The sequence below is a fragment of the Salvelinus namaycush genome, chromosome 22, assembly GCF_016432855.1.
Source record: "Salvelinus namaycush isolate Seneca chromosome 22, SaNama_1.0, whole genome shotgun sequence".
Lineage (NCBI taxonomy): Eukaryota > Metazoa > Chordata > Actinopteri > Salmoniformes > Salmonidae > Salvelinus > Salvelinus namaycush.
This window is the reverse complement of record NC_052328.1, coordinates 20,004,165-20,028,416: the sequence shown is the minus strand read 5'-3', so window position 1 is coordinate 20,028,416 and position 24,252 is coordinate 20,004,165. Positions and strand designations below refer to the sequence as shown.

At 43.1% G+C, this 24,252-nt stretch overlaps 2 protein-coding genes across 2 annotated transcripts in view; one reads left to right on the top strand and one right to left on the bottom strand.

Moving 5' to 3' along the window:
- Positions 1-1,537, bottom strand: part of LOC120017433 (opioid growth factor receptor-like protein 1) — a 4,881-nt gene extending 3,344 nt beyond the window's left edge. Inside the window, exons 1-2 of the mRNA XM_038960180.1 lie at positions 1,318-1,537; positions 89-172 (exon numbers count right to left, since the gene is read on the bottom strand). Coding sequence (XP_038816108.1) covers positions 89-172; positions 1,318-1,500 — 267 coding nt within the window. The 5' untranslated portion in view covers positions 1,501-1,537. The remainder of the gene's footprint in view (positions 1-88; positions 173-1,317) is intronic.
- Positions 1,538-9,281: 7,744 nt separating this feature from the next.
- The window catches only part of LOC120017975 (galactosylgalactosylxylosylprotein 3-beta-glucuronosyltransferase 2-like), a 40,895-nt gene continuing 25,924 nt past the window's right edge, over positions 9,282-24,252 (top strand). The window contains exon 1 of the mRNA XM_038960936.1: positions 9,282-9,803. Coding sequence (XP_038816864.1) covers positions 9,282-9,803 — 522 coding nt within the window. The remainder of the gene's footprint in view (positions 9,804-24,252) is intronic.

Here is a 24,252-nt window from a genome sequence, read left to right as displayed (position 1 = left end):
GGGAGGGAGAGGAAAAGGAGGAAAAGTCAGGAAGTGTGTGTGTGTGTTTGCGTGCGAGCGTGCGTGCATGTGTGTGTGGAGAGCGTACCGGGTAGCTGTGGCGATATTTGTAAAGATCCTTTGCAGCATAAAAGCTCCTCTTTATCTTGGTGCTGGATTCAGAGTCAGAGAACTGAGAGAACAGAGAGAACAGAGAGAACAGAGAGAACAGAGAGAACAGAGAGAACAGAGAGAGAGAGAGAGAGAGAGAGAGAGAGAGAGAGAGAGAGAGAGAGAGAGAGAGAGAGAGAGAGAGAGAGAGAGTAAACACTGACTGAAATAGATAGCCACAATGATATCAACAGGGTTAGTGTCTGGTGTTATAAGGTTGCAACTCAGATGATCCCTAAGTGACACATAAACACATGTAACCACCAGCTGTGTTACAACAGATGTCTGGGTTCAGTGGGTTCATTTTTGGTGTGGGTACAACAGTCTGCGACCTTCTGCCCCATGAACCCAACTCTAGCGTTATGGAGGCTTAAGATGCACTCACAGTCAGGATAAAATGAAGCCAAAGGCACCATGTCAAGGCATATAAAGGAATAATAAAGGCAATTGACTCATTACAGAAAAATCTTGTTGTTTACCTATTTTGTACCAATGAGCAGAGATGCTGCCCTTCGAAATTGTAGAGTTGTTGAGTAGGCTATTGTCATAAAAATAACAAAAACATAAACAAAAAGAGAAAGCCCAAAAGCCTAGACCTGAAAACAGCAGAGAATTGGGGGAATGAGCATACTGTGACATTGACCCAAATCAAAGGCAGGAAGATTGGCTCCCCATATTTGACCCTATTCTTTTTGATGTAAAAATGGTCACCTTCATCAGATCACTGTCTCACATGCGCACAACACTAGCCTACTCTCTCTGCTTGTGCACCTGGGACATTTTGGACACGAACGAGGATATAAAACAAGGCAGAGATAGATAACATTTTGGTTAAAACTGGAGGCTATAATGTAGGAATTATGGCTATAATGGATAACTGGCAATGACATTAGATGTAGCCTAGACATGGCAACAAGACATGCGTTGAGTACAATTATTTGGAGACATAGGCCTAAACTAAGCTACAAGCCTACATACAAGCCTGATTTTGGTTGCCCAACATTAGGCTGAGATGTTGACATTTTCAGCGAGTCGGCTATGCAGCTGTGCCATTTCCCTTTTCTAATTTAGCTCAGGGCAGTCTGCTCTTCTTCCACTTTTCTCTGTGTCTGGTTGCTATAGATATGCTGTTGTGCTGTTGCGTTTCTGTAGTGTGTTGGTATTTACCTGCGGGGACATGTCCGCTTGTTCGCCGCATCTCCCCGTCTCGGGCGGGCTGACACACTCGGATATCCCGCTGTCCTCATCACCCGGCTGCTCATCGCATTCCGAGTCTGACTCCCACGTCGAGTCGCATTCTTCCACAGTGCTCGGCTCCTTGTAGCGCAAACTGCCTATCAGATTTCCCATTTAACAAACCTACACGGAGTCGCAGCCGTCCTCTGTGTCCTTTTAGCCTACATATTTTGACGTGCAGTCGGCCTGCTGGGGCTTTTAAATGGCAGGCTGAGGGAATTTCCAATTCACAGACTTGCTGGCCGCGGTGAACACACCCCCAATGTGCGCCGCGTGCCAAGTGACAGCATCAGGACCGAAGATGACATCACTTGCTCCGCGACTCAGGGACAGGGGTTAACTAGTGTCACCTCTAAGATCGTCAATGTCAGAAAGATAACAAATCATTATTCTCCCTTTCTGTCACTGACGTAATGTTTTCCATCGAGTTATAATCGGATTTTCACTCATTGTAGAAATTGGCTATATGGGCCTGTCTATTGGTAGGCTATATAGTACACGTGTGGTTGTGTGCCGTGTTTTTTCTAGTTAGGTGGGCTAATCAACAGACTACAGTTTACTACTTCAATTCACATTTAAATAAGAGCATTCCTCCTAAGGGATGAGCTTTGATGTGTGGCAACACAGAGACAAACGTACTACAACATGACAGCCTACCCAAGCAGTGTTGGAGTGGGAAACGGATCAAAGTCAAAAGCACCATCAGCTGCTGATAGAATAAACAGAGCTGGATGATAAAATACAACAGAACGGGCATCAAATGCAAAGTATAAAGATCAACATTCAGTGAGACAGGAACCAGAAATGTCAATCTCATCACCACCACATGAGAGCAGCATTTCCTACGTAATATATTATACCGTAGCAACGTGGATCTCGACTCCTTAGCAAGCCTGTTAGCCAAATCCTATTAAATTACTTTCTGAGTTCTAATATGTAGTTCTATGGTTCCAGCACATTTATTTTCCATTCGTCTCCAAACTGTAGGCTAAATCTCGAAATAATACATAGCCAATATGCCTACTACTGACACTTCAGTCTGTTTGTGTCATGTTTGGAACAATTAACAGAGACGAAAGAGAGCGCGAAAGCGAGACCTGTCCGTGTGTGCGTGAGCTGACTTTATAGAATGCTCGAACAAGCAAATAGGGTCTGTCGGAGATGTAGCACCATGGACAGCGGCTGAATCGAACTCTCAAAATTCCGCAGTTCAGCACCACAAGACAATGGACAGCGACCGTAAACTGCAGCCACTCCTTGTCTGTGGAGAAAATTCATGAAATACAGAGGAAGGCCTGCTAGACAGAAAGCAAGAAAGCTGAATACATGACTCCCACACAAAGTTTATCCTAGGACTTTTTAGCCATATTTGATTTCAAACGTTTAACTTTAGAATTAAATTAAAGTAATAGGGAATAAATTAAAGTAATAGGGCATAATTGAAACTGACTACTCTAGTGAATCCTTCAACTACACCATCAGTATGGCAGTAATATACTTAATTAAACAGAGGGGAAGGAGTATTCTGTCCTTTCCTGTGGCCTACACTCTCTGAAGAAAAGGTACAGAATTGTACATAAATGGGTACAAATGTTTGTTTGTCACTGTAGTGGTACCCTGTAAGCAGTATACACATTGTACCATTAGTTATAGGTACACAAATATACCCTTACAGTTCATATCTTAAAATATCCAATAGTGTACATTTAAGGGACAAGACAGTACCTTTCTTACATATAGTCCACAGGTACAAAAATGTACCTTTACAAAAGGTACAAATGTGCATTTTTAGGGTACCACCATATTGACAAAGCCATTTGTTCCTTTTAAATGGCAAAAATGTACCTCTTCTCTATACCAAGTCCAATTTGTAGCTTTTCTGCTAAGAAAAAGTACAGATCAGTACCATCAAGAATCATTAGTGTACCCTTGAGGGTATGCGAAATACGTTTGTACCCTGGGAAACAGAAATGTACCTTCACCGTACCCCCTTTTTTTAAGTGTGTGATGATTGTACCTAAAAAATATTGTGTACAAAAATGTATATACTACATCCACACATGTACCCTAAAAGGTACTAAACAGTACCATGGGAGATCATATGTGTACCTCTGAAGGTATATTATGTGTATTTACCCCAGAGAACAATAATGTACCATAACCATACCGTTTATTCTAAGTGTATGAGGCTGTGTGTTTGTGTGTGTGCGTGCGAGAGAGAGAGATAGACAGAGAGACAGCAGACAGAAAGACAGACAAACAGAAAGACAGACAGACAAAGGGACAGAGAGAGGGACAGAGAGAGAGAGACAGAGAGTGAGAGTGCAAGACAGACAGACAGACAGACAAAGAGACAGAGAGAGAGAGACAGAGAGAGAGAGACCGAGAGTGAGAGTGCAAGACAGACAGACAGACAGACAAAGAGACAGAGAGAGACAGAGAGAGAGAGAAAGAGAGATATACAGACAGGCATGTAGAGAGAGATAGACAGCGACAGAGAGAGAGAAACAGAAAGACAGACAGAGAGAGACAGACAGACAGTGACAGAGAGAGAGAGAGAAACAGAAAGACAGACAGAGAGAGAGAGAGAGAGAGACCAAGAGAGAAATACAGAAAGAGAGAGAGAGAGCGACAGAGTGAGAGTGGGAGACAGACAGACAGACAGACAGACAGACAGACAGACAGACAGACACAGACAGACAGACAGACAGACAGACAGACAGACAGACAGACAGACAGACAGACAGACAGACAGACAGACAGACAGACACAGACAGACAGACAGACAGACAGACAGACAGACAGACAGACAGACAGACAGACAGACAGACAGACAGACAGACAGACATACAGACAGACAGACAGAGTATAGAGTGTGGCAGACAGAGACAGACAGACAGACAGACAGAGTATAGAGTGTGGCAGAGAGACAGGCAGACATAGTGTAAGGTGTGGCAGACAGACAGACAGAGTGTAGAGTGTGGCAGACAGACAGGCAGACATAGTGTAGGGTGTGGCAGACAGAGACAGACAGACAGAGTGTAGAGTGTAGAGTGTGAGTGTAGTGTGGCAGCACCTACAGCTGAACCATTATCAGAGTGGTCATGGAAGTCAGGACAGGGTTGTTGGGAAAGTAAGGATGATAGGTCATCGTTAGTCAAGTAAAACAGAAAACAGGCTGGAGAAAACACACTATTCTCTCTCAGGAATCAAAGACACGTAATGTAGAAAGAGGTCCCATACATATTGAGCTGGATCTTTTTCTCAGTTTGTGTGTGTGTGTGTGTGTGTGTGTGTGTATGGCTGACAAGAGCTGTTATAAATGTGCAGCTGGGCCGAGGTTAGAGGAGCGTGCATGGAACAAAACTTGACGTTTGAGAAACATGGATGAACGTCTAATTCTGGCGTGAGACTGTGAGACCTGGTTGAGACATTAACAACATGTTAATTACCTCAGCTAGCTCCAAGGAACCACTCTACTGAGTGTGTGTATGTGTGTGTGTGCTTGGGGGGTGCAGCTGTCCTCTCGTGAGGATGAGGAAGAGCTGTTCATCAGCACCACAGATAGAGGAAGAGAAAGAGGGGAGAGGGGTGGAGAAAATGATTGGATATGAAAGGATAGAAGAGACAAGACAAACCTGCTGCATAGAAATTAAGCCAAATGAAGTCCCATCCGCCCAGCCAGCCAGGCAGTTGTATCTCTATGGTTTCCCAGCTTTATAGGGGGACACATTTAGCTGTATCTCCCTGTCGTCGGTGTTGTGTAGCGGTGGGTGAGTCATCCAATTGCTCACGCTGTCCCTCCTCTGCATGGTTAACGACTAAGTGTCGCAATAACGGATTACACTGTTACAGCATGTGGAACAGTCAACACCCACATCAGACTAAAGCCCTGAGTTCGGGGCCCTCTTAATGCATTCATTTCACACACATCAGTGGGTCCTACACAGGACAAGGCAGTCTATTGAAATGCCCATCTCAATCACAGCCCTTCATTACTTATACAGAGGAATGAAGTTCCGTTTGGCACCACTGTGGGATGTCATTAGAAAGCTTTGACCACACACACACACACACACACACACTGTACAAGTATGTACTACACATGCAAGCACAAACATACACACACACACACTCTTTCTCTAGCTCCCTCTCTAACATAAATGTTTGAAGCCAGAAATATCATCAGCATTCTTTGACTGCTCTCTCTCTCTCTCTCTCTCTCTCTCTCTCTCTCTCTCTCTCTCTCTCTCTCTCTCTCTCTCTCTCTCTCTCTCTCTCTCTCTCTCTCTCTCTCTCTCTCTCTCTCTCTCTCTCTCTCTCTCTCTCTCTCTCTCTCTCTCTCTCTCTCTCTCTCTCTCTCTCTCTCTCTCTCTCTCTCTCTCTCTCTCTCTCTCTCTCTCTCTCTCTCTGCAGAGCGGAAAAACTAGTTTACAGCACACTGTGTTCAGAGGGAAGCTCGCTTGTGTTATGTAAATCAGGACATATATTGGCAGAGACTCAAGGTTAGCCTAACACCAGCTTGTTTGGTTGCTGTAAGTGTTTTCATGTCCTCACAAACAACAAACTGGTACTGCAGTAATTATGTGACGCTGTTAGTGAATGTGTTTTACAAACTGAACTGTTATATTTTCGACAAAGCCTGGCAGTGATAGAGGACTGTGTGAGATTCTATTGAACGACAGGTATGAATCGGACTTGATTTCATTCATTATGTAGTGTGTGGGGGTATAAGTGCTTTGATAAGTACATTTTAAAAGGTGCTTGATAGACATTCTGCCAATGAGCATCCTAGCAATCGATTCCTTTACAGTGGCAGATGGGTCATTCGGGATTGGGATAATTGCCTTAATTTTCACTGTGTGTGTGTGTGTGTGTGTCTTGTTATTGACAAGGGGGATGACAAAGTCTAGAGAAAAGGTTGAGATAATCTGTGGCGCCAGATTGACAACAGAGACTCCATTAAAGTGACCTATCAAATTCTATTTGGGTTGAAGAGGCGATAGTTATCAAGCAAATTGATTAGACCTTGAATTGCCTCCATACACAACTTTACATTACAGTATATGGAGGAGTAAAGCACATACACAAGCCCCCACCTCTTAGGCAGATCAAATTGGAATTTAAAAAATGCATTATTTGCGGAATTCCAATAAATACATTTGCCGGGCTCGATTTTGGGGTTGAGAGTAAATTCAATAGCAGCTCCTTCCTTTTGCCCATAAAACAGCTAATGTCATCAACTGCAAACCTGCGCCAATTGAGTTATGCTGGGGGAAATGTATTAGCTCGTCTCCAATCTACACAATAGGGCGGATGGAAAGTCATTTCTATGCTAATGGTGTTGACAAATGCATTGCAGACTTTCCATTTGTTGAGAGGATCTAAATTTGTCTCCGATTTGAATTGAACTCTAAATTATCGCTTAATTTGGTTCCACAGTGATGTATGCATATACGGTGGAACTCTCATTTATTGTCTTGGGATGGTGGGAGTCTTCTGTTGGTCTGGGAGCTAACTGGATATTTCTGTCCATCTGTAAACATCCATCTCCCTCATTTTCTCTGCATGTATTTCTTTCTCTTTCACTCTCTCTGCTGCATTACGAGTAGACTAGCCCCAGGGTTATGTCGCTCTCTGTCTCACACACACACACACACACACACACACACACACACACATACACACACACACACACACACACACACACACACACACACACACACACACACACACACACACACACACACACACACACACACACACACACACACACACACACACACACACACACACACCCTCTCTCTCTCTCTCTCTCTCTCTCTCTCTCTCTCAATGTCAATTCAATTTCAATTTAAGTGGCTTTATTGGCATTGGAAACATATATTTACATTGCCTAAGCAAGTGAAATAGATAATAATAAACAATAAAAAATTAACAGTAAATATTACACTCACAAAAGTTCCAAAAGAATGTCATATAATGTCTATATACAGTGTTGTAATGATGTGCAAATTCACTGTCTCTCTCTCTCACACACACACACACACACACACACACACACACACACACACACACACACACACACACACACACACACACACAATTATTGAGGCCTCACTAGACAGAAGAGGTAGGCTATACACTGTATTGTTGCCTCTAGCAACCACATCACTCTGTGTCTCACTCCCTTGTCTCTTTTACTCAGACCAACTCTTGTGACATGTGACATGATGTCAGATAATAGCCAATCCCTAGGGCCCAAACAACACACAGAACCCAGCTCTGATTTCCACCACCAAAACTGATAGTGAGACATTTATTTCTCATTTGATCCTTCATCATGTAATTCCCAGTAGCAAAGAGCGCTGTCACATGTCAATACCCAGTAGGAATGGATTCTCTGATGGAACTGGGGCACTGAAAAGACAGTCTGACAGTTGATTGACTGGTACATGCTGATGCCATAGAGCCTATCGGGAAGGAGTAAGTAATAGACTAGTCATAACTCAAAGTGGAGATTTCACTTTATGCTGACATTGAAAAATGCACTCCATATTTATGTACCGGCATAGATTTAATCGGTTTGGCCAATTGACAATAATGAAATGCAAATCAGACTCTATTTTTCAGCTGTATTGATGAAATACCAGAGTCTGTCAGAGCATAAACTACAGATCAATATAGACTGTTACACGAGATAAGGAGCCATATGATAGTTTCTTATGGGAGAACAAAACAACACCATGTTCAATATTTTCTAAGCACAAGCAATTCATTGCATTTAAACAAATAGGCTACCTGATATGGTATAAAAACTCCAGAAAATCAACATCGCTGTCAGAGAATGTGTAACCTAGGCTGATCTCTGTGATGCCCAAAACCATGCAAGGATGTCATCAAACTTGAAGCCTATTTGCCTGCAACTAATCCACAATCTGAGACAGAGTCTATAGGCCTATACGTTTCCTGCTACAGGCTACTGGTTTACCTAGCTACCATATATATTTCTTTATCTCTTTTAATTGTAATGTTTGCTCAATTGGTCTGGTGAGGACAACCTGCAATTCAAATTCAAAGTCACGACAATAATTTAGAACCAAAGCAAACGTCTTTCCGTCTCTCTCTCTCTCTCTCGCTGTCTCTCTTTCTCTATCTCTCTCTCTCTCTCCAACTCTCTCTGTCTCTGTTGTTAGGGTGAGTTCATCTCCATCCTCAGCGGACACTGACGTGTTCCTCTAGCAGTATGACAAAGTATCCCTCTTTTTCCTCCCCTTTTCCTCCAGTCTCTATCTCTCTTCGTCCATTCCAGTCTTCCCCGTCCGCTTTCTCTCTACATCGCAGTTTATCATCTCTCTGCACTGAAGCTCCCGCACCTGCTTCTCACCACTGCCCGCTAGACACCGACTCAACCAGCATCCAGCCCCGGGAATGATACCCTTTCTCCCGGACACTACGGGAGTAGAGGCCAGTGGATAGGTCTGCTTTTTGGTCTGTTTTATAAGCTATTTGTGGTTTATCGGAAAGGTTGTGGGCTGAAGGCATGTTAAGAGGGATTACCTATTGTTTTTAAGGGGTTCGCTTCGTTGCTCTGTTGTTCGAGGGATATGATCATCTCCACTTTTATCCGGGAAGAGACTCAGCAAACGGTCCCGACCCGACGCGGACGTGACTATGTTTTCATAACCCTAAAGGGGATGAATTTGGAGATTTATGACAGTTTATTGGAGATAACAAGAAACAAAGTCCTCATGTCAAAATAATGGTCTTATGTGGTCATTAAAATTATTTTGGAGAGTGAAAATTGTCGCCGAACGTTCGAATAATGCTTGGGTGTGATGGAGTGAGGTAAAGTGAGTGCACGGCTCAGATGTTTATCCCCTAACTTCGGCAAGATGAAATCGCTCTTCTACAGCCGCTTCTTCATCCTCCTGCCCTGGGTCCTCATCGTCATCATCATGATCCATATTGACACAAGGACGTCCGTCCGAAGTCCAGCCCTGGGCCGCGGAGGGGGTGCACATAGGCAAGACAGAACCAGCCCACCCCGGGCCAACCGCTCCGCTCTCCCGGTAATCTACGCCATCACCCCGACCTACAACCGGCCAGTCCAGAAAGCTGAACTTACCCGGCTTGCTAACACCTTCCGCCAGGTTCCTCGCTTCCACTGGATAGTAGTGGAGGACTCGAGTGTGCGCACGGAGCTGGTGGTGCGCTTTCTCGCCCGCTCGGGGATGCAGTACACACACCTGAACATCTTTACGCCCCGCCGGTTCAAACGTACCGGGATGCCCCGTGCTACTGAGCAGAGGAACACGGCTCTGTCGTGGCTGCGGTCGCATCGCTCCAGCAAGGACGTGGGGATAGTATTCTTCGCGGATGATGACAACACATACAGTCTGGAACTGTTTGAAGAGGTAATAATAAATCAACGACAGATACATAGCATGTCATTATCAACAGACCAAAGCTTAGGGACAGTTCGACATTTACTCGAAAATGCTTTAAAAAATGATTACCACCACAAATAACTATAACTGTAGCAACCCTGTATCAATAAACGTGGATATCTACCACTTCAGCATGGTTTTGTAGCACAGTAGATGCCATGCAGGGCTACTGAATAGAAGGTTGCGGGTTCAATGGTTCGCCGACCACCATGGACCACCAGCTCACTCTCTGTTCTTAACTCATTACACTATGATCAGAGCGGGCTGCAGACAATGATCAGCCAGGGGGAAATCCGATGTTCAACATATTATCATTATATTAAATACTGTATGTGCAACGAATTTTGCAACCAACAGTTTTCTGTGCCCATGCACCACACATGATCAATGAGCAACGGAAAACTGCATATGCTACACACCTCTAGTGCTTCATCATGGTTTGCGTTTTCAACACCACAATCAAATAGAGTATGTCAATAACAAAAAAACTAAAAATACATCCCTCCCTACTCAGTATCAATGGCTTGGCTTTACAATCTCTGAACTTCATTAAACATTCTGGTGTTCTGTAACAGATGTCTCTTTCCATTCATCAAATGGCCATGGGCAGTTTGAATGCTGGAATTATATTAGAGTGGAGTGGATGAAAGTGTTCAGATAGTATACAGGAGACTTGTGAAGTAGCCGACCTAATCAGGCTGATTGTGTTTCTGCCACTCATAAAGGGTAATACATTTGAAAAGTGAAATGGCAAATATTAAGGCTATATTGAAGCATTAGGTGGGTTCTAGGTCCTGGGTCAGCATCTAGGTTTGGCCTAGGGCCAATATGTTTCTGAGCTAATAGTTGGCGGGCCAAAACATAATTAGCATGATAGCAGCCCAATCCATACAGGCCCTCACTACAAATTGAACAAGATTTTAACACATCTGGTTAGTATATAATCAATGACAATAACATCATCATTTCGATCTGATTACACTGATAAAATGAACAATGGCTCTATTAAATTCGTTTTTCTATGTCAATTTCTCTGTGTATTGATTGCAGAAAATCAGCTTGCAATCAAGAGAACATGTAGCTCTCATAGCCTCAACAGAAAGGTGGATAATGAACATAGGAGTTTCAGGGAAGAATGGACACAGAAATACGCATTCTTACCATATTTCTCCAGTGTCAAACCAGTATCTTTTTGCAAATAATTAAGAAGTCCTCATGAATCTAAGCATAGCCTACTTTCAAAAGTTACCTTCCCACCCAGAGGCCCGACCCAACACAGAAAAATGGAAGCTTCAACTGCTGGCTACTTGTCCATTGCTTAATTAGGCCGAACCCAACAACAGAAGGTAACAAGTGCTTCCCTAAACTCTGCCTGGGTTTAAACATATTCTCTTTTCAGAAAGTGAATCGCTGAAACAGACATAATAATAGTCATTTTTTGTCTCCTGGAATATAGAAGGCCGTGGCTCAGCCTCAAAATGGCATAGAGATGAAGCAAATATATCACCATATGCTTTGGAGTCGCAGCTTTCACAGGTATTGTTTCTAGCATAAGGCATGTGTGATGTAGTGAACACTATGCCATAATCCAGTCCGTGTATTCGTACTGTGGGATTCCAGTTCCATGTTTTACAGGAGCCAGGCGGGGGGAGTGATATGCCATGTGAACTGTGTAATGCCAGGATACTTCTGAGTAAAGTTAAACTAAAGTATTCGAACGGCCGACCTCAGTTCTTATAAACATAAGCAATCTAAGCAACTGTGGATGTTACAGCATGTTTCTAGCATAGCCGAGCATCATTATAGAACGCTCTATGTAACTAGGTTCCTTTTTACTTGTTGATTTTCTAAATATAAAGCTAACAATAGGTAGGCTATCCTTTTTGCCCAGCTTTCTTTAACAAAGGGCATGGCATTCCCTCACCAGTCATATAGATGTCGCTAACCCTCACATAGCCTAGCACCTTAATTCGAGACCTGGTTTTAACCAAACCTTTGACATACACAGAGATATTTAAGGAGTGCATGGTGACAGTAGGCCTATTGGTGGATTTGGCTACCAACTGAATCTGTGGATAGCATAATTGTGTTTGTCAAACAGGTAGGCCTACCTCTTATTTCTTAAATAGGAAGAAAAAGGCTTCAACAAAGCCCTCTTGTTGTTAGTGAAGGCAATTGTTGAAATTAATTAGGCCTACTCAAATTACTTTCAGCACCATTCGCTGTCCACCTCTGTTTGATTATGCCGCGGCCGCTGCTACAAAGCTGTCTGCTGCTTGCCTTATTAGCTCGTTGACTGTCTCCTGCACTCTCTTTTCTCATGAACTGAAGTTTAAATTTAACTTTTGCATTATTCAGGAGGGGTAACCTTCGGTTGGGACATTACTTTTGGATCATTTTGCATCACGGCTCCGAGATCATTATTATTTAAAAATTCTTAATATGTTTTTTTTAATGTGTGGTATAATTGCTAGTTAACACAAAATATCGTAATCAGTGACACGTGCAATGACACACCTGGCCTCTCTGCTGCCCATCACTTATTCCTCTATGTTCTTATGGCTTTATATTGAAATTGGTGCAGATTTGAATGATTTTGTGTGTGGTATGGTTGCTAGTTAAGCTATTGGAGATCTGCACAAACCACTATTGTCACTATGGATGGAGGTCAGGATAGACTTGTAGACTATATTGACCTGTGGTATAGCACGCACAGAAAAGCATAGTGCATAAGGGAAGTACCAAAACACCTAGATAGGGGAGGCACCTGCAAGCAGATGAGAAAATGTGGATATATGGAAGAAATTATAAAGTAAAACCTGCTAAATGGGGAATGTAAACCAGGGAAAAAACGCACTGCCCTCCCCTGTGACCAATAAAAACAACAACCCTCCTCAAAGCAAAAACAAAAGTTTGACAACCCACCCATATTTTGCCTCCACCCCAGTACATTTCAAACTGTCCCTTATCAGTTTGCTAATCTAATATAGGGGTAATCAGATAGCATATGTGTGCATTCAGACACCAAATATGGAAATGAGGCTAGGATATCCTGAAGGGCCGACTCTGGTCCTTGAGGGCCACTATGTGTGCAGGCTTTAGTTCCAGTACTGATTCTGGATGGAATAAAAACCTGCACTTACAAAGTACATTTCAAGTTCCTTGGTGTCCACATCACCAACAAACTAACATGGTCCAAGCACACCAAGACAGTCGTGAAGAGGGCACGACAAAACCTATTCTCAGGAGACTAAAAAGATTGGTGCCAAGCTTCCTGCCATCCAGGACCTATATACCAGGCGGTGTCAGAGGAAGGAACGAAAAATTGTCAAAGACCCCAGTCACTCAAGTCTTAGACTGTTCTCTCTGCTACCGCACGGCAAGCGGTACTGGAGCGTCAAGTCTAGGTCCAAAAGGCTCCTTAACAGCTTCTATCCCCAAGCCATGAGACTGCTGAACAATTAATCAAATGGCCACCCGGACTATTTACATTTGTTTTTACACTGTTTTTACACTTTTTATACTCGCTGTTTATTATCTATGCATAGTCACTTTACCCCTACCTACATGTACAAATTACCTCGACTAACCTGTACCCCTGCACATTGACTCGGTACCGGTACCCCCTGTATATATAGCCTTGTTGTTGTTATTTTATTGTGTTACTTTAAAAAAAGAAGAAGTACTTTAGTTTATTTAGTAAACATTTTCTTAACTCTATTTATTGAACTGCATTGTGGTACGTAAGCATTTCACAGTAAGGTCTACATCTGTTGTATTCGGAGCATGGGACAATGTCACGATTGTCTTGCTGTGAGAGATTGGACCAAGGCGCAGCGTGTGCAAAATACATCTTCTTTATTTTAAGAAGAGAGAAAACAAACAAGAAACGAACAACTATACACGAACTAACAAAATAACAAAACTGACGACCGTGAAGCTATAAATACAGATAGTGCTGACACAAACACTACACATAGACATTTACCCACAAATGCATGATGCCCATGGCTGCCTTAAATATGGCTCCCAATCAGAGACAAATGAAAGACATCTGTCTCTGATTGAGAACCACTCAGGAAACCATAGACATACCTAGACACATTCACTCAACCATAGACATACCTAGAAACATTCACTCAACACAAACTCATACACTACACCCAACACCCCCTTTACCATATAACCACCCAAAACGACAAAACACAAACATTCCCCATGTCACACCCTGACCTAACTAAAATAATAAAGAAAACAAAGAATACTAAGGCCAGGGCGTGACAGACAAATACAATTTGATTTGATTTGCCTATCACTTGTTTTGAGCGAGTCGTCTCTGTGGCTGTGTAATCTTCAATATAATTTCCTGTTGAAATAACCTGATCGACAGCAGGGGCTCGTCTCTCATTGATTGCTCCGGAGATAGGAAGCAAATGGGTTTTGCGTTGTGTGCGTGTGTGGGCTGGGGGGGAAAGGGAAAGAGGAGCATTGTACCCTCATCAACCAGTGATAACTTCAGATATGATGTGACTCACACAAGGCCACCTCAAACATTCTCTAAATGTATTCTAACCCCCTGCCATGCCACCAGTTCAACTGAGAATCAGGGTCCGTATGTATCAAGCAAGCATCTCAGAGTAGGAGTACTGATTGCTCCAGTATGAAGTTGCCCTTAGACACCGTTATAATACCCTTTATGATTTGTGGAGATGATCCTAAATCTTTGCCTAATGACAAAGTCTACCTAACAAGAGAAAAAACTGCTGACGCACAACCAATTTTAGAAATTGCACCTTTTCTAACCCTCAACAGTAAGTTGATACACCAACTGAGTTCCTATATCTATACAGTATACAGTATTTGTAAGGGACAGTGGTGACCCGTCATTCATTCACCTGTTTTGAGACCCACATTTTTAGCACAAAAAAACCCAAATCTATATATTGTCACGCCCTGACCATAGAGAGCTTTTATTCTCTATGTTGGTTAGGTCTGGGGGGGGGGTGATTAAGGGTGGGTTATCTAGGTGAATTCTATTTCTATGTTGGCCTAGTATGGTTCCCAATCACAGGCAGCTGTTTATCGTTGTCTCTGATTGGGGATCATATTTAGGTAGCCATTTCCTCATTGTGCTTTGTGGGATCTTGTCTATGTATAGTTGCCTGTGAGCATTATTTATAGCTTCACGTTTCGTTTGTTCTTTGAAGTTTTCTTTTCCAAAATAAAGGATGGAAACATACCACGCTGCATCTTGGTCTACTCCTTATGACGAATGTGACATATATATATATATATATATATGTATAAATAAAGATACATTGTTTTGGGGGCTTGCCTGTTTTACATGTTATTTTGGCATTAATACTTATCACATATCAATTTGCGAACAGTGCAAAAAAAATATATATATATATATAATTGAGTTAATAAAGCCGCATACAAACATGGTCTCTTTTTTGTTTTCTTGAGTAATCAGCTCCAAAATGCAGGCGTTTCAGCCTAGCTCAGTGCTTTATGTGGTGGTGGGGCGGGCCAGCAGAAAACAGGAGCATTGCGCCGTGATTAGCTCAGTGTTCTGTCACTCATTGGGACCTTACACAATAGCCAAACTTAAGTCCTTAGTAAGAGTAGACATCCAACGTTTCAGCCCTTTGGGTTCTGCCATAGTTATATTACAAGTGCCTTTCCAAGAAGGCTCAAGGTCATTGGCCACAGAAAGTACGTCAAATCACGTAGCTTTGATTGGACCGATCATGTCAACATCTTACTTTCACAATCTTAGCTAGCAATGATCATCATGAATCAAGTCTACTGGCAAATCCTGTTAAATCCTTGTCATATGAAGATAAATAATGAAGAGATAATATAGATATTTATTTTATTTTTATTTAACCTTTATTTAACCAGGTAGGCTAGTTGAGAACAAGTTCTCATTTGCAACTGCGACCTGGCCAAGATAAAGCATAGCTGTGTGAACAGACAACAACACAGAGTTACACATGGAGTAAACAATAAACAAGTCAATAACATAGTAGGGGAAAAAAAGAAAAAAAAGAGAATCTATATACAATGTGTGCAAAAGGCATGAGGAGGTAGGCAATAAATAGGCCATAGGAGCGAATAATTACAATTTAGCAGATTAACACTGGGGTGATAAATCATCAGATGATCATGTGCAAGTAGAGATACTGGTATGCAAAAGAGTAGAAAAGTAAATAAATAAGAACAGTATGGGGATGAGGTAGGTAAAGTGGGTGGGCTATATACCGATGGACTATGTACAGCTGCAGCGATCGGTTAGCTGCTCAGATAGCAGATGTTTAAAGTTGTTGAGGGAGATAAAAGTCTCCAACTTCAGAGATTTTTGCAATTCGTTCCAGTCGCAGGCAGCAGAGAACTGGAAGGAAAGGCGGCCAAATGAGGTTTTGGCTTTGGGGATGATCAGTGAGATACACCTGCTAGAGCGCGTGCTACGGGTGGGTGTTGCCATCGTGACCAGTGAACTGAGATAAGGCGGCACTTTACCTAGCATAGCCTTGTAGATGACCTGGAGCCAGTGAGTCTGATGACGAACATGTAGCGAGGGCCAGCCGACTAGAGCATACAGGTCGCAGTGGTGGGTGGTATAAGGTGTTTTAGTAACAAAACGGATGGCACTATGATAAACTGCATCTAGGTTGTTGAGTAGAGTATTGGAAGCTATTTTGTAGATGATATCGCCAAAGTCGAGGATCGGTAGGATAGTCAGTTTTACTAGGGTAAGTTTGGCGGCGTGAGTGAAGGAGGCTTTGTTGCGAAATGGAAAGCCGACTCTAGATTTGATTTTGGATTGGAGATGTTTGATATGAGTCTGGAAGGAGAGTTTGCAGTCTAGCCAGACACCTAGGTACTTATAGATGTCCACATATTCTAGGTCGGAACCATCCAGGGTGGTGATGCTAGTCGGGCGTGCGGGTGCAGGCAGCGACCGGTTGAAAAGCATGCATTTGGTTTTACTAGCGTTTAAGAGCAGTTGGAGGCCACGGAAGGAGTGTTGTATGGCATTGAAGCTCGTTTGGAGGTTAGATAGCACAGTGTCCAAGGAAGGGCCAGAAGTATACAGAATGGTGTCGTCTGCGTAGAGGTGGATCAGGGAATCGCCCGCAGCAAGAGCAACATCATTGATATATACAGAGAAAAGAGTCGGCCCGAGAATTGAACCCTGTGGTACCCCCATAGAGACTGCCAGAGGACCGGACAACATGCCCTCCGATTTGACACACTGAACTCTGTCTGCGAAGTAGTTGGTGAACCAGGCAAGGGAGTCATTAGAAAAACCGAGGCTACTGAGTGCCGATAAGAATATGGTGATTGACAGAGTCGAAAGCTTTGGCCAGGTCGATGAAGACGGCTGCATATAACGTATCGGTGCTCATCGGCCATTGGACATAAACATTACATAACAATGAGTGGTTTGGAAGGAATCGCTGACTGTAAGCACTGCAACTGGGAAGTCGGGAATAAACAGCCTAAACTGGGAAAAAACGTTTTGAACAGTCATTAAACTCGGAATTGTAAATCCGGCATCTTTCTCTTTAATGACAAAATTTGCCCTTGAAAGACTGCCACGCCACTTTCCTGTTCAAGCACATCACAACATTGTGAGTCCAGAAATGTCGATGTAGGCTGCCAGAGAGATATGTGTACAGTAGCTAAGAAAGTAATACTAGGTGTATGTTGTGTAGTAAGCTGTTAGTAGCCTATATTTGGTCTATTTTCACCAACGCGATATTGCAAACAGATCGTTCGTGGCTGGTGTTTGCTTGTTTGCAAAAAATAAATTGTACAGCTTTGACAGTGCTACTGATAGTAGTGGTGGTGCTTGGCTTGCACATGCAAATTCAGCACACACAACATTCTATAATAGAATTGTGTTATTTGACGTGTCAAATTAAAAGCTTATTTAAATAGTGTTATATGACGTGTATTTTTTTTGACACACAAAGACTCAAATGGCATTCAATGTGCCTCACCCTAATACTTTGGTCTATTTTCACTTCTTAATTTTGCCCACTGTTCTAACTTGGTGGTGCACATGCAGCCTATAACCTGCTTAAGAGAAATGTAATCATTGAATATTGTAAGAGCTTTCATTTTCTGTTTATATTGCCCCCTTTATTTATCCTATGGTTCTGACTTGTTTCTAGTGGGGGGAAAAAGTGGGATGCATGCCAGCAAAGCCACTACACAACACAACACTAAACAATACATTAATTACACTATAACGGCGACAAACAGCCCATGTTCTGAATTCTGTCGCTGTACATTTCAAAAGTGCTGAACAAATAGTTATATTGACTACGCCCTTCATCGCTCGCTCGTTAATGTCTTAATCGAAATTACGGATTGCCTCTTATCCGCTTATCCCTTATGCCATAGTTTGTACATCTCAATTGTCAGTAGAAACCACATTTGTTTAAGCAAGTCAGCCATATCAGCTATGTTTTTTTTAAAGACAGTAAATGAGGCTGAATGAACTGTTTAGCTGCCAGACAAGGCTCTGCTGATAGCCAGGTGAAACAGTGGTAAGGTGTTGGGACTGCTGTTGGGACAGCTTTATGTAGGCCTTAATAGTTTGTGGGCACCGTTTGTCACCATTATAATGCAATTCATGTATTGGTTAATGTTGTGTTGTGTAGTGGCTTTGCTGGCATGCATCCCACATTTTTTTTCTTTGCCCCACCAAGATTTACATGCTAAAATCGCCACTGGTAAGGGATTATCAACGAGGGGCTATGCGTTCTCTGGAAAATAATCAACGACATGTTCGCGCTAGCGGAGTGGAACAAACCTTCCACAGAGTTGCGTTATTTTCCAGAGAACGCATAGAGCCCTGAGTTGATTATCAATCATTCAATCAAATGTATTTACATCAGCTGATGTCACAAAATGCTGTACAGAAACCCAGCCTAAAACCCCAAAAAGCAAGCAATGCATGTGTAGAAGCACGGTGGCTAGGAAAAACTCCCTAGAAAGGCCAGAACCTAGGAAGAAACCTAGAGAGGAACCAGGCTATGAGGGTTGACCAGTCCTCTTCTGGCTGTGCCGGGTGGAGATTATAACCAAACATGGCCAAGATGTTCAAATGTTCATAGATGATCAGCTGGGTCAAATAATAATAATCACAGTGGTTGTCGAGGGTGCAACAAGTCAGCACCTCAGGAGTAAATGTCAGTTGGCTTTTCATAGCCGATCATTCAGAGTATCTCTACCGCTCCTGCTGTCTCTAGAGAGTTGAAAACAGCAGGTCTGGGACAGGTAGCACGTCCAGTGAATAGGTCAGGGTTCCATAGCCGCAGACAGAACAGTTGAAACTGGAGCAGCAGCATGGCCAGGTGGACTGGGGACAGCAAGTAGTCATCATGCCAGGTAGTCCTGAGGCATGGTCCTAGGGCTCAGGTCCTCCGAGCGAGAGAAAGAAAGAAAGAGAGAAATAAAGAATTAGAGAGAGCATACTTAAATTCACACAGGACACCGTATAAGACAGGAGAAATACTCCAGATATAACAGACTGACCCTAGCCCCCCGACACAAACTACTGCAGCATAAATACTGGAGGCTGAGACAGGAGGGTTCGGGAGACACTGTGGCCCCGTCCGACGATACCCCCAGACAGGGCCAAACAAGCAGGATATAACCCCACCCACTTTGCCAAGCACAGCCCCCACACCACTAGAGGGAAAAATTCAACCACCAACTTACCATCCTGAGACAAGGCCGAAGATAGCGGGGGGGGGGGGGGGGGGGGGGGGGCGCCAACACGGACCGGAAGATCACGTCAGTGACTCAACCCACTCAAGTGACGCATCCCTCATAGGGACGGCATGGAAGAGCACCAGTAAGCCAGTGACTCAGCCCCCGTAATAGGGTTAGAGGCATAGAATCCCTGTGGAGAGAGGGGAACCGGCAAGGCAGAGAGAGCAATGGTGGTTCATTGCTCCAGTGCCTTTCCATTCATCCCTTTCATACCATGGCTATAATTTAGCATATTTACCTCTAGAAATGTGTTCAACATTCACTGAAGTAGCTAGCAAGTTTACTAGATAGCTACAGTAGTTGACGTGGTAACCAAACAAACAGACTTCCTAGTTTTGCTATCCAAACCATCAGTCCCATCTTGCTAGTATGAAAATTTAATTCAACAATGCCAATAATGTTTTCAATTCAACTTTTGCTTTCAAAAGCAGCTCAAACGTAGAACATGTAAGAATGAAGTATATCCATTTAATCCTACCATGCAAATATAAGGTGCATGATAGGGATTTAGACAATGGGTGGGTCCAAACCTGAATCCTGGTTGGTTAAAACTGTATTCTAGCCGGTGTACCACAGATAAATCTATTACGTTAAAATGCCTACTCTGTTCCATCTGACTGCGCAATCCACTGTCTCATCAGCCAAGCCAGGCAATTGATAAAGTTGAAGTCGGAAGTTTACATACACCTTAGCCAAATACATTTAAACTCAGTTTTTCATAATTCCTGACACTTAATCCGAGTAAAATTTCTTGTTTTAGGTCTGTTAGAATCATCACTTTATTTTAAGAATGTGAAATGTCAGAATAATAGTAGAGAGAATAATTTATTTCAGCTTTTATCACATTCCCAGTGGGTCAAATGTTTACATACACTAAATTAGTACTTGGCAGCATTGCCTTGAAATTGTTTAATTTGGGTCAAACGTTTCGGGTCGCCTTCCACAAGCTTCCCACAACAAGTTGGGTGAATTTTGGCCCATTCCTCCTGACAGAGCTGGTGTAACTGAGTCAGATTTGTAGGCCTCCTTGCTTGCACATGCTTTTTCAGTTCTGCCCACATATTTTCTATGGGATTGAGGTCAGGGCTTTGTGATGGCCACTCCAATACCTTGACTTTGTAGTCCTTAAGCCATTTTGCCACAACTTTGGAAGTATGCTTGGGGTCATTGTTCATTTGGAAGACCCATTCGCGACCAAGTTATAACTTCCTGACTGATGTCTTGAGATGTTGCTTCAATATATCTACATAATTGTCCTTCCTCATGATGCCTCATGATGCTATCTAGTTTGTGAAGTGCACCAGTCCCTCCTGCATGATGATGCTGCCGCCCCAGTGCTTCACGGTTAGGATGCCTTTCTGAGCGGCCTTTCAGGTTATGTCGATATAGGACTCGTTTCGCTGTGGATATAGATACTTTTGTACCTGTTTCCTCCAGCATCTTCACAAGGTCCTTTGCTGTTGTTATGGGATTGATTTGCACATTTCGCACCAAAGTACATTCATCTCTAGGAGACAGAATGTGTCTCCTTCCTGAGCGGTATGATGGCTGCGTGGTCCCATGGTGTTTATACTTGCATACTATTGATTGTACAGCTGAACGTGGTACCTTCAGGCGTTTGGAAATTGCTCCCAAGGATGAACCAGACTTGTGGAGGTCTACATTTTTTTCCTGAGGTCTTGGCTGATTTCTTTTGATTTTCCCATGATGTCAAGCAAAGAGGCACTGAGTTTGAAGGTAGGCCTTGAAATACATCCACAGGTACACCTCCAATTGACTCAAATTATGTCAATTAGCCTATCAGAAGCTTCTAAAGCCATGACATAATTTTCTGGAATTTTCCAAGCTGTTTAAAGGCACAGTCAACTTAGTGTATGTAAACTTCTGACCCACTGGAATTGTGAATTTAAAGTGAAATAATCTGTCTGTAAACAATTGTTGGAAAAATTACTTGTGTCATGCACAAAGTAGATGTCCTAACCGACTTGCCAAAACTATAGTATGTTAACAAGAAATTTGTGGAGTGGTTGAAAAACGAGTTTTAATGACTCCAATCTAAGTGTATGTAAACTTCCGACTTCAACTGTAAACTTGATCTCCACTATAAAAAGCATCTAGACATTATCTCACATTTCTTTTAGACTAACATTTAGTTTTCAACAGCAGGGATTTGTATAAACCTTGCTGTTTGTCGCTTCAACATTTGCAACATTGTTTCAATATTCAAATTCAATCTCCAGATGTCCGATAGTAATGAACGTGTCTGGAGTCGAGACAGACAGGCATGCAGACAGCGTTTGCCAAACACTCAAAATCATGAATCAGCTGGCTTCCTTTTTATGGATATACAGTGCATTTGGGAAAGTATTCAGACCCCCTGACATTTTCCCCATTTTGTTACGTTACAGCCTTATTCTGAAATGGATTACATAGTTTCTTCCCCCTCATCAATCTACACACAATACCCCATAATGACAAAGCAAAAACAGTTTAAAAAAAAGATCACATTTACATAACTATTCAGACCCTTTACTCATTACTTTGTTGAAGCACCGTTGGCAGCGATTACAGCCTTGAGTCTTCTTGGGTATGACGCTACAAGCTTGGCACACCTGTTTTTGGGGAGTTTGTCCCATTGTTCTTTGCAGATCCTCTCAAGCTCTGTCAGGTTGGATGGGAAATATTGCTGTACAGCTATTTTCAGGTCTCTCCAGAGATGTTCGATCGGGTTCAAGTCCGAGCTCTGTCTGGGCCACTCAAGGACATTCAGAGACTTGTCCCGAAGCCACTCCTGCGTTGTCTTGGCTGTGTGTTTAGGGTCGTTTTGTGGTGGAAGGTGAACCTTCGCCCCAGTCTGAGGTCCTGAGCACTCTGTAGCAGGTTTTCATCAAGGATCTCTCTGTACTTTGCTCTGCTCATCTTTCCCTCGATCCTGACTAGTCTCCCAGCCCCTGCAGCTGAAAAACATCCCCACAGCATGATGCTGCCACCACCATGCTTTACCACGGGGATGGTGCCAGGTTTCCTCCAGACGTGACGCTTGGCATTCAGGCCAAATAGTTCAATCTTGATCAATCTTGTTTCCCATGGTCTGAGAGTCCTTTAGGTGCCTCTTGGCAAACTCCACGCGGGCTGTCATGTGCCTTTTACTGAGGAGTGGCTTCCGTCTGGCCACTCTACCGTAAAAGCCTGATTGGTGGAGTGCTGCAGAGATGGTTGTCCTTTTGGAAGGTTCTCCCATCCCACAGAGGAACTCTGGAGCTCTGTCAGAGTGACAATTGGGTCCTTGGTCACCTTTCTCACCAAGACCCTTCTCCTTCGATTGCTCAGTTTCGCCAGGCGGCCAGCTGTATTTATTTATTTTTATTTCACCTTTATTTAACCAGGTAGGCAAGTTGAGAACACGTTCTCATTTACAATTGCGACCTGGCCAAGATAAAGCAAAGCAGTTCGACACATACAACAACACAGAGTTTCACATGGAGTAAAACAAACATACAGTCAATAATACAGTAGAAAAATAAGTCTATATACAATGTGAGCAAGTGAGGTGAGATAAGGGAGGTGAAGGCAAAAAAAGGCCATGGTGGCGAAGTAAATAAAATATAGCAAGTAAAACACTGGAATGGTTGATTTGCAGTGGAAGAATGTGCAAAGTAGAGATAGAAATAATGGGGTGCAAAGGAGCAAAATAAATAAATACAGTAGGGAAAGAGGTAGTTGTTTGGGCTAAATTATAGATGGGCTGTGTACAGGTGCAGTAATCTATGAGCTGCTCTGACAGCTGGTGCTTAAAGCTAGTGAGGGAGATAAGTGTTTCCAGTTTCAGAGATTTTTGTAGTTCGTTCCAGTCATTGGCAGCAGAGAACTGGAAGGAGAGGCGGCCAAAGGAAGAATTGGTTTTGGGGGTGACCAGAGAGATATACCTGCTGGAGCGCGTGCTACAGGTGGGTGCTGCTATGGTGACCAGCGAGCTGAGATAAGGGGGGACTTTACCTAGCAGGGTCTTGTAGATGACCTGGAGCCAGTGGGTTTGGCGACGAGTATGAAGCGAGGGCCAGCCAATGAGAGTGTACAGGTCGCAGTGGTGGGTAGTATATGGGGCTTTGGTGACAAAACGGATGGCACTGTGATAGACTGCACCCAATTTACTGAGTAGGGTATTGGAGGCTATTTTGTAAATGCCATCACCGAAGTCGAGGATTGGTAGGATGGTCAGTTTTACAAGGGTATGTTTGGCAGCATGAGTGAAGGATGCTTTGTTGCGGAATAGGAAGCTAATTCTAGACTTAACTTTGGATTGGAGATGTTTGATGTGAGTCTGGAAGGAGAGTTTACAGTCTAACCAGACACTTAGGTATTTGTAGTTGTCCACATATTCTAAGTCAGAGCCATGCAGAGTAGTGATGTTGGACAGGCGGGCAGGTGCAGGCAGCGATCGGTTGAAGAGCATGCATTTAGTTTTACTTGTATTTAAGAGCAATTGGAGGCCACGGAAGGAGAGTTGTATGGCATTGAAGCGCGCCTGGAGGGTTGTTAACACAGTGTCCAAAGAAGGGCCAGAAGTATACAGAATGGTGTCGTCTGCGTAGAGGTGGATCAGAGACTCACCAGCAGCAAG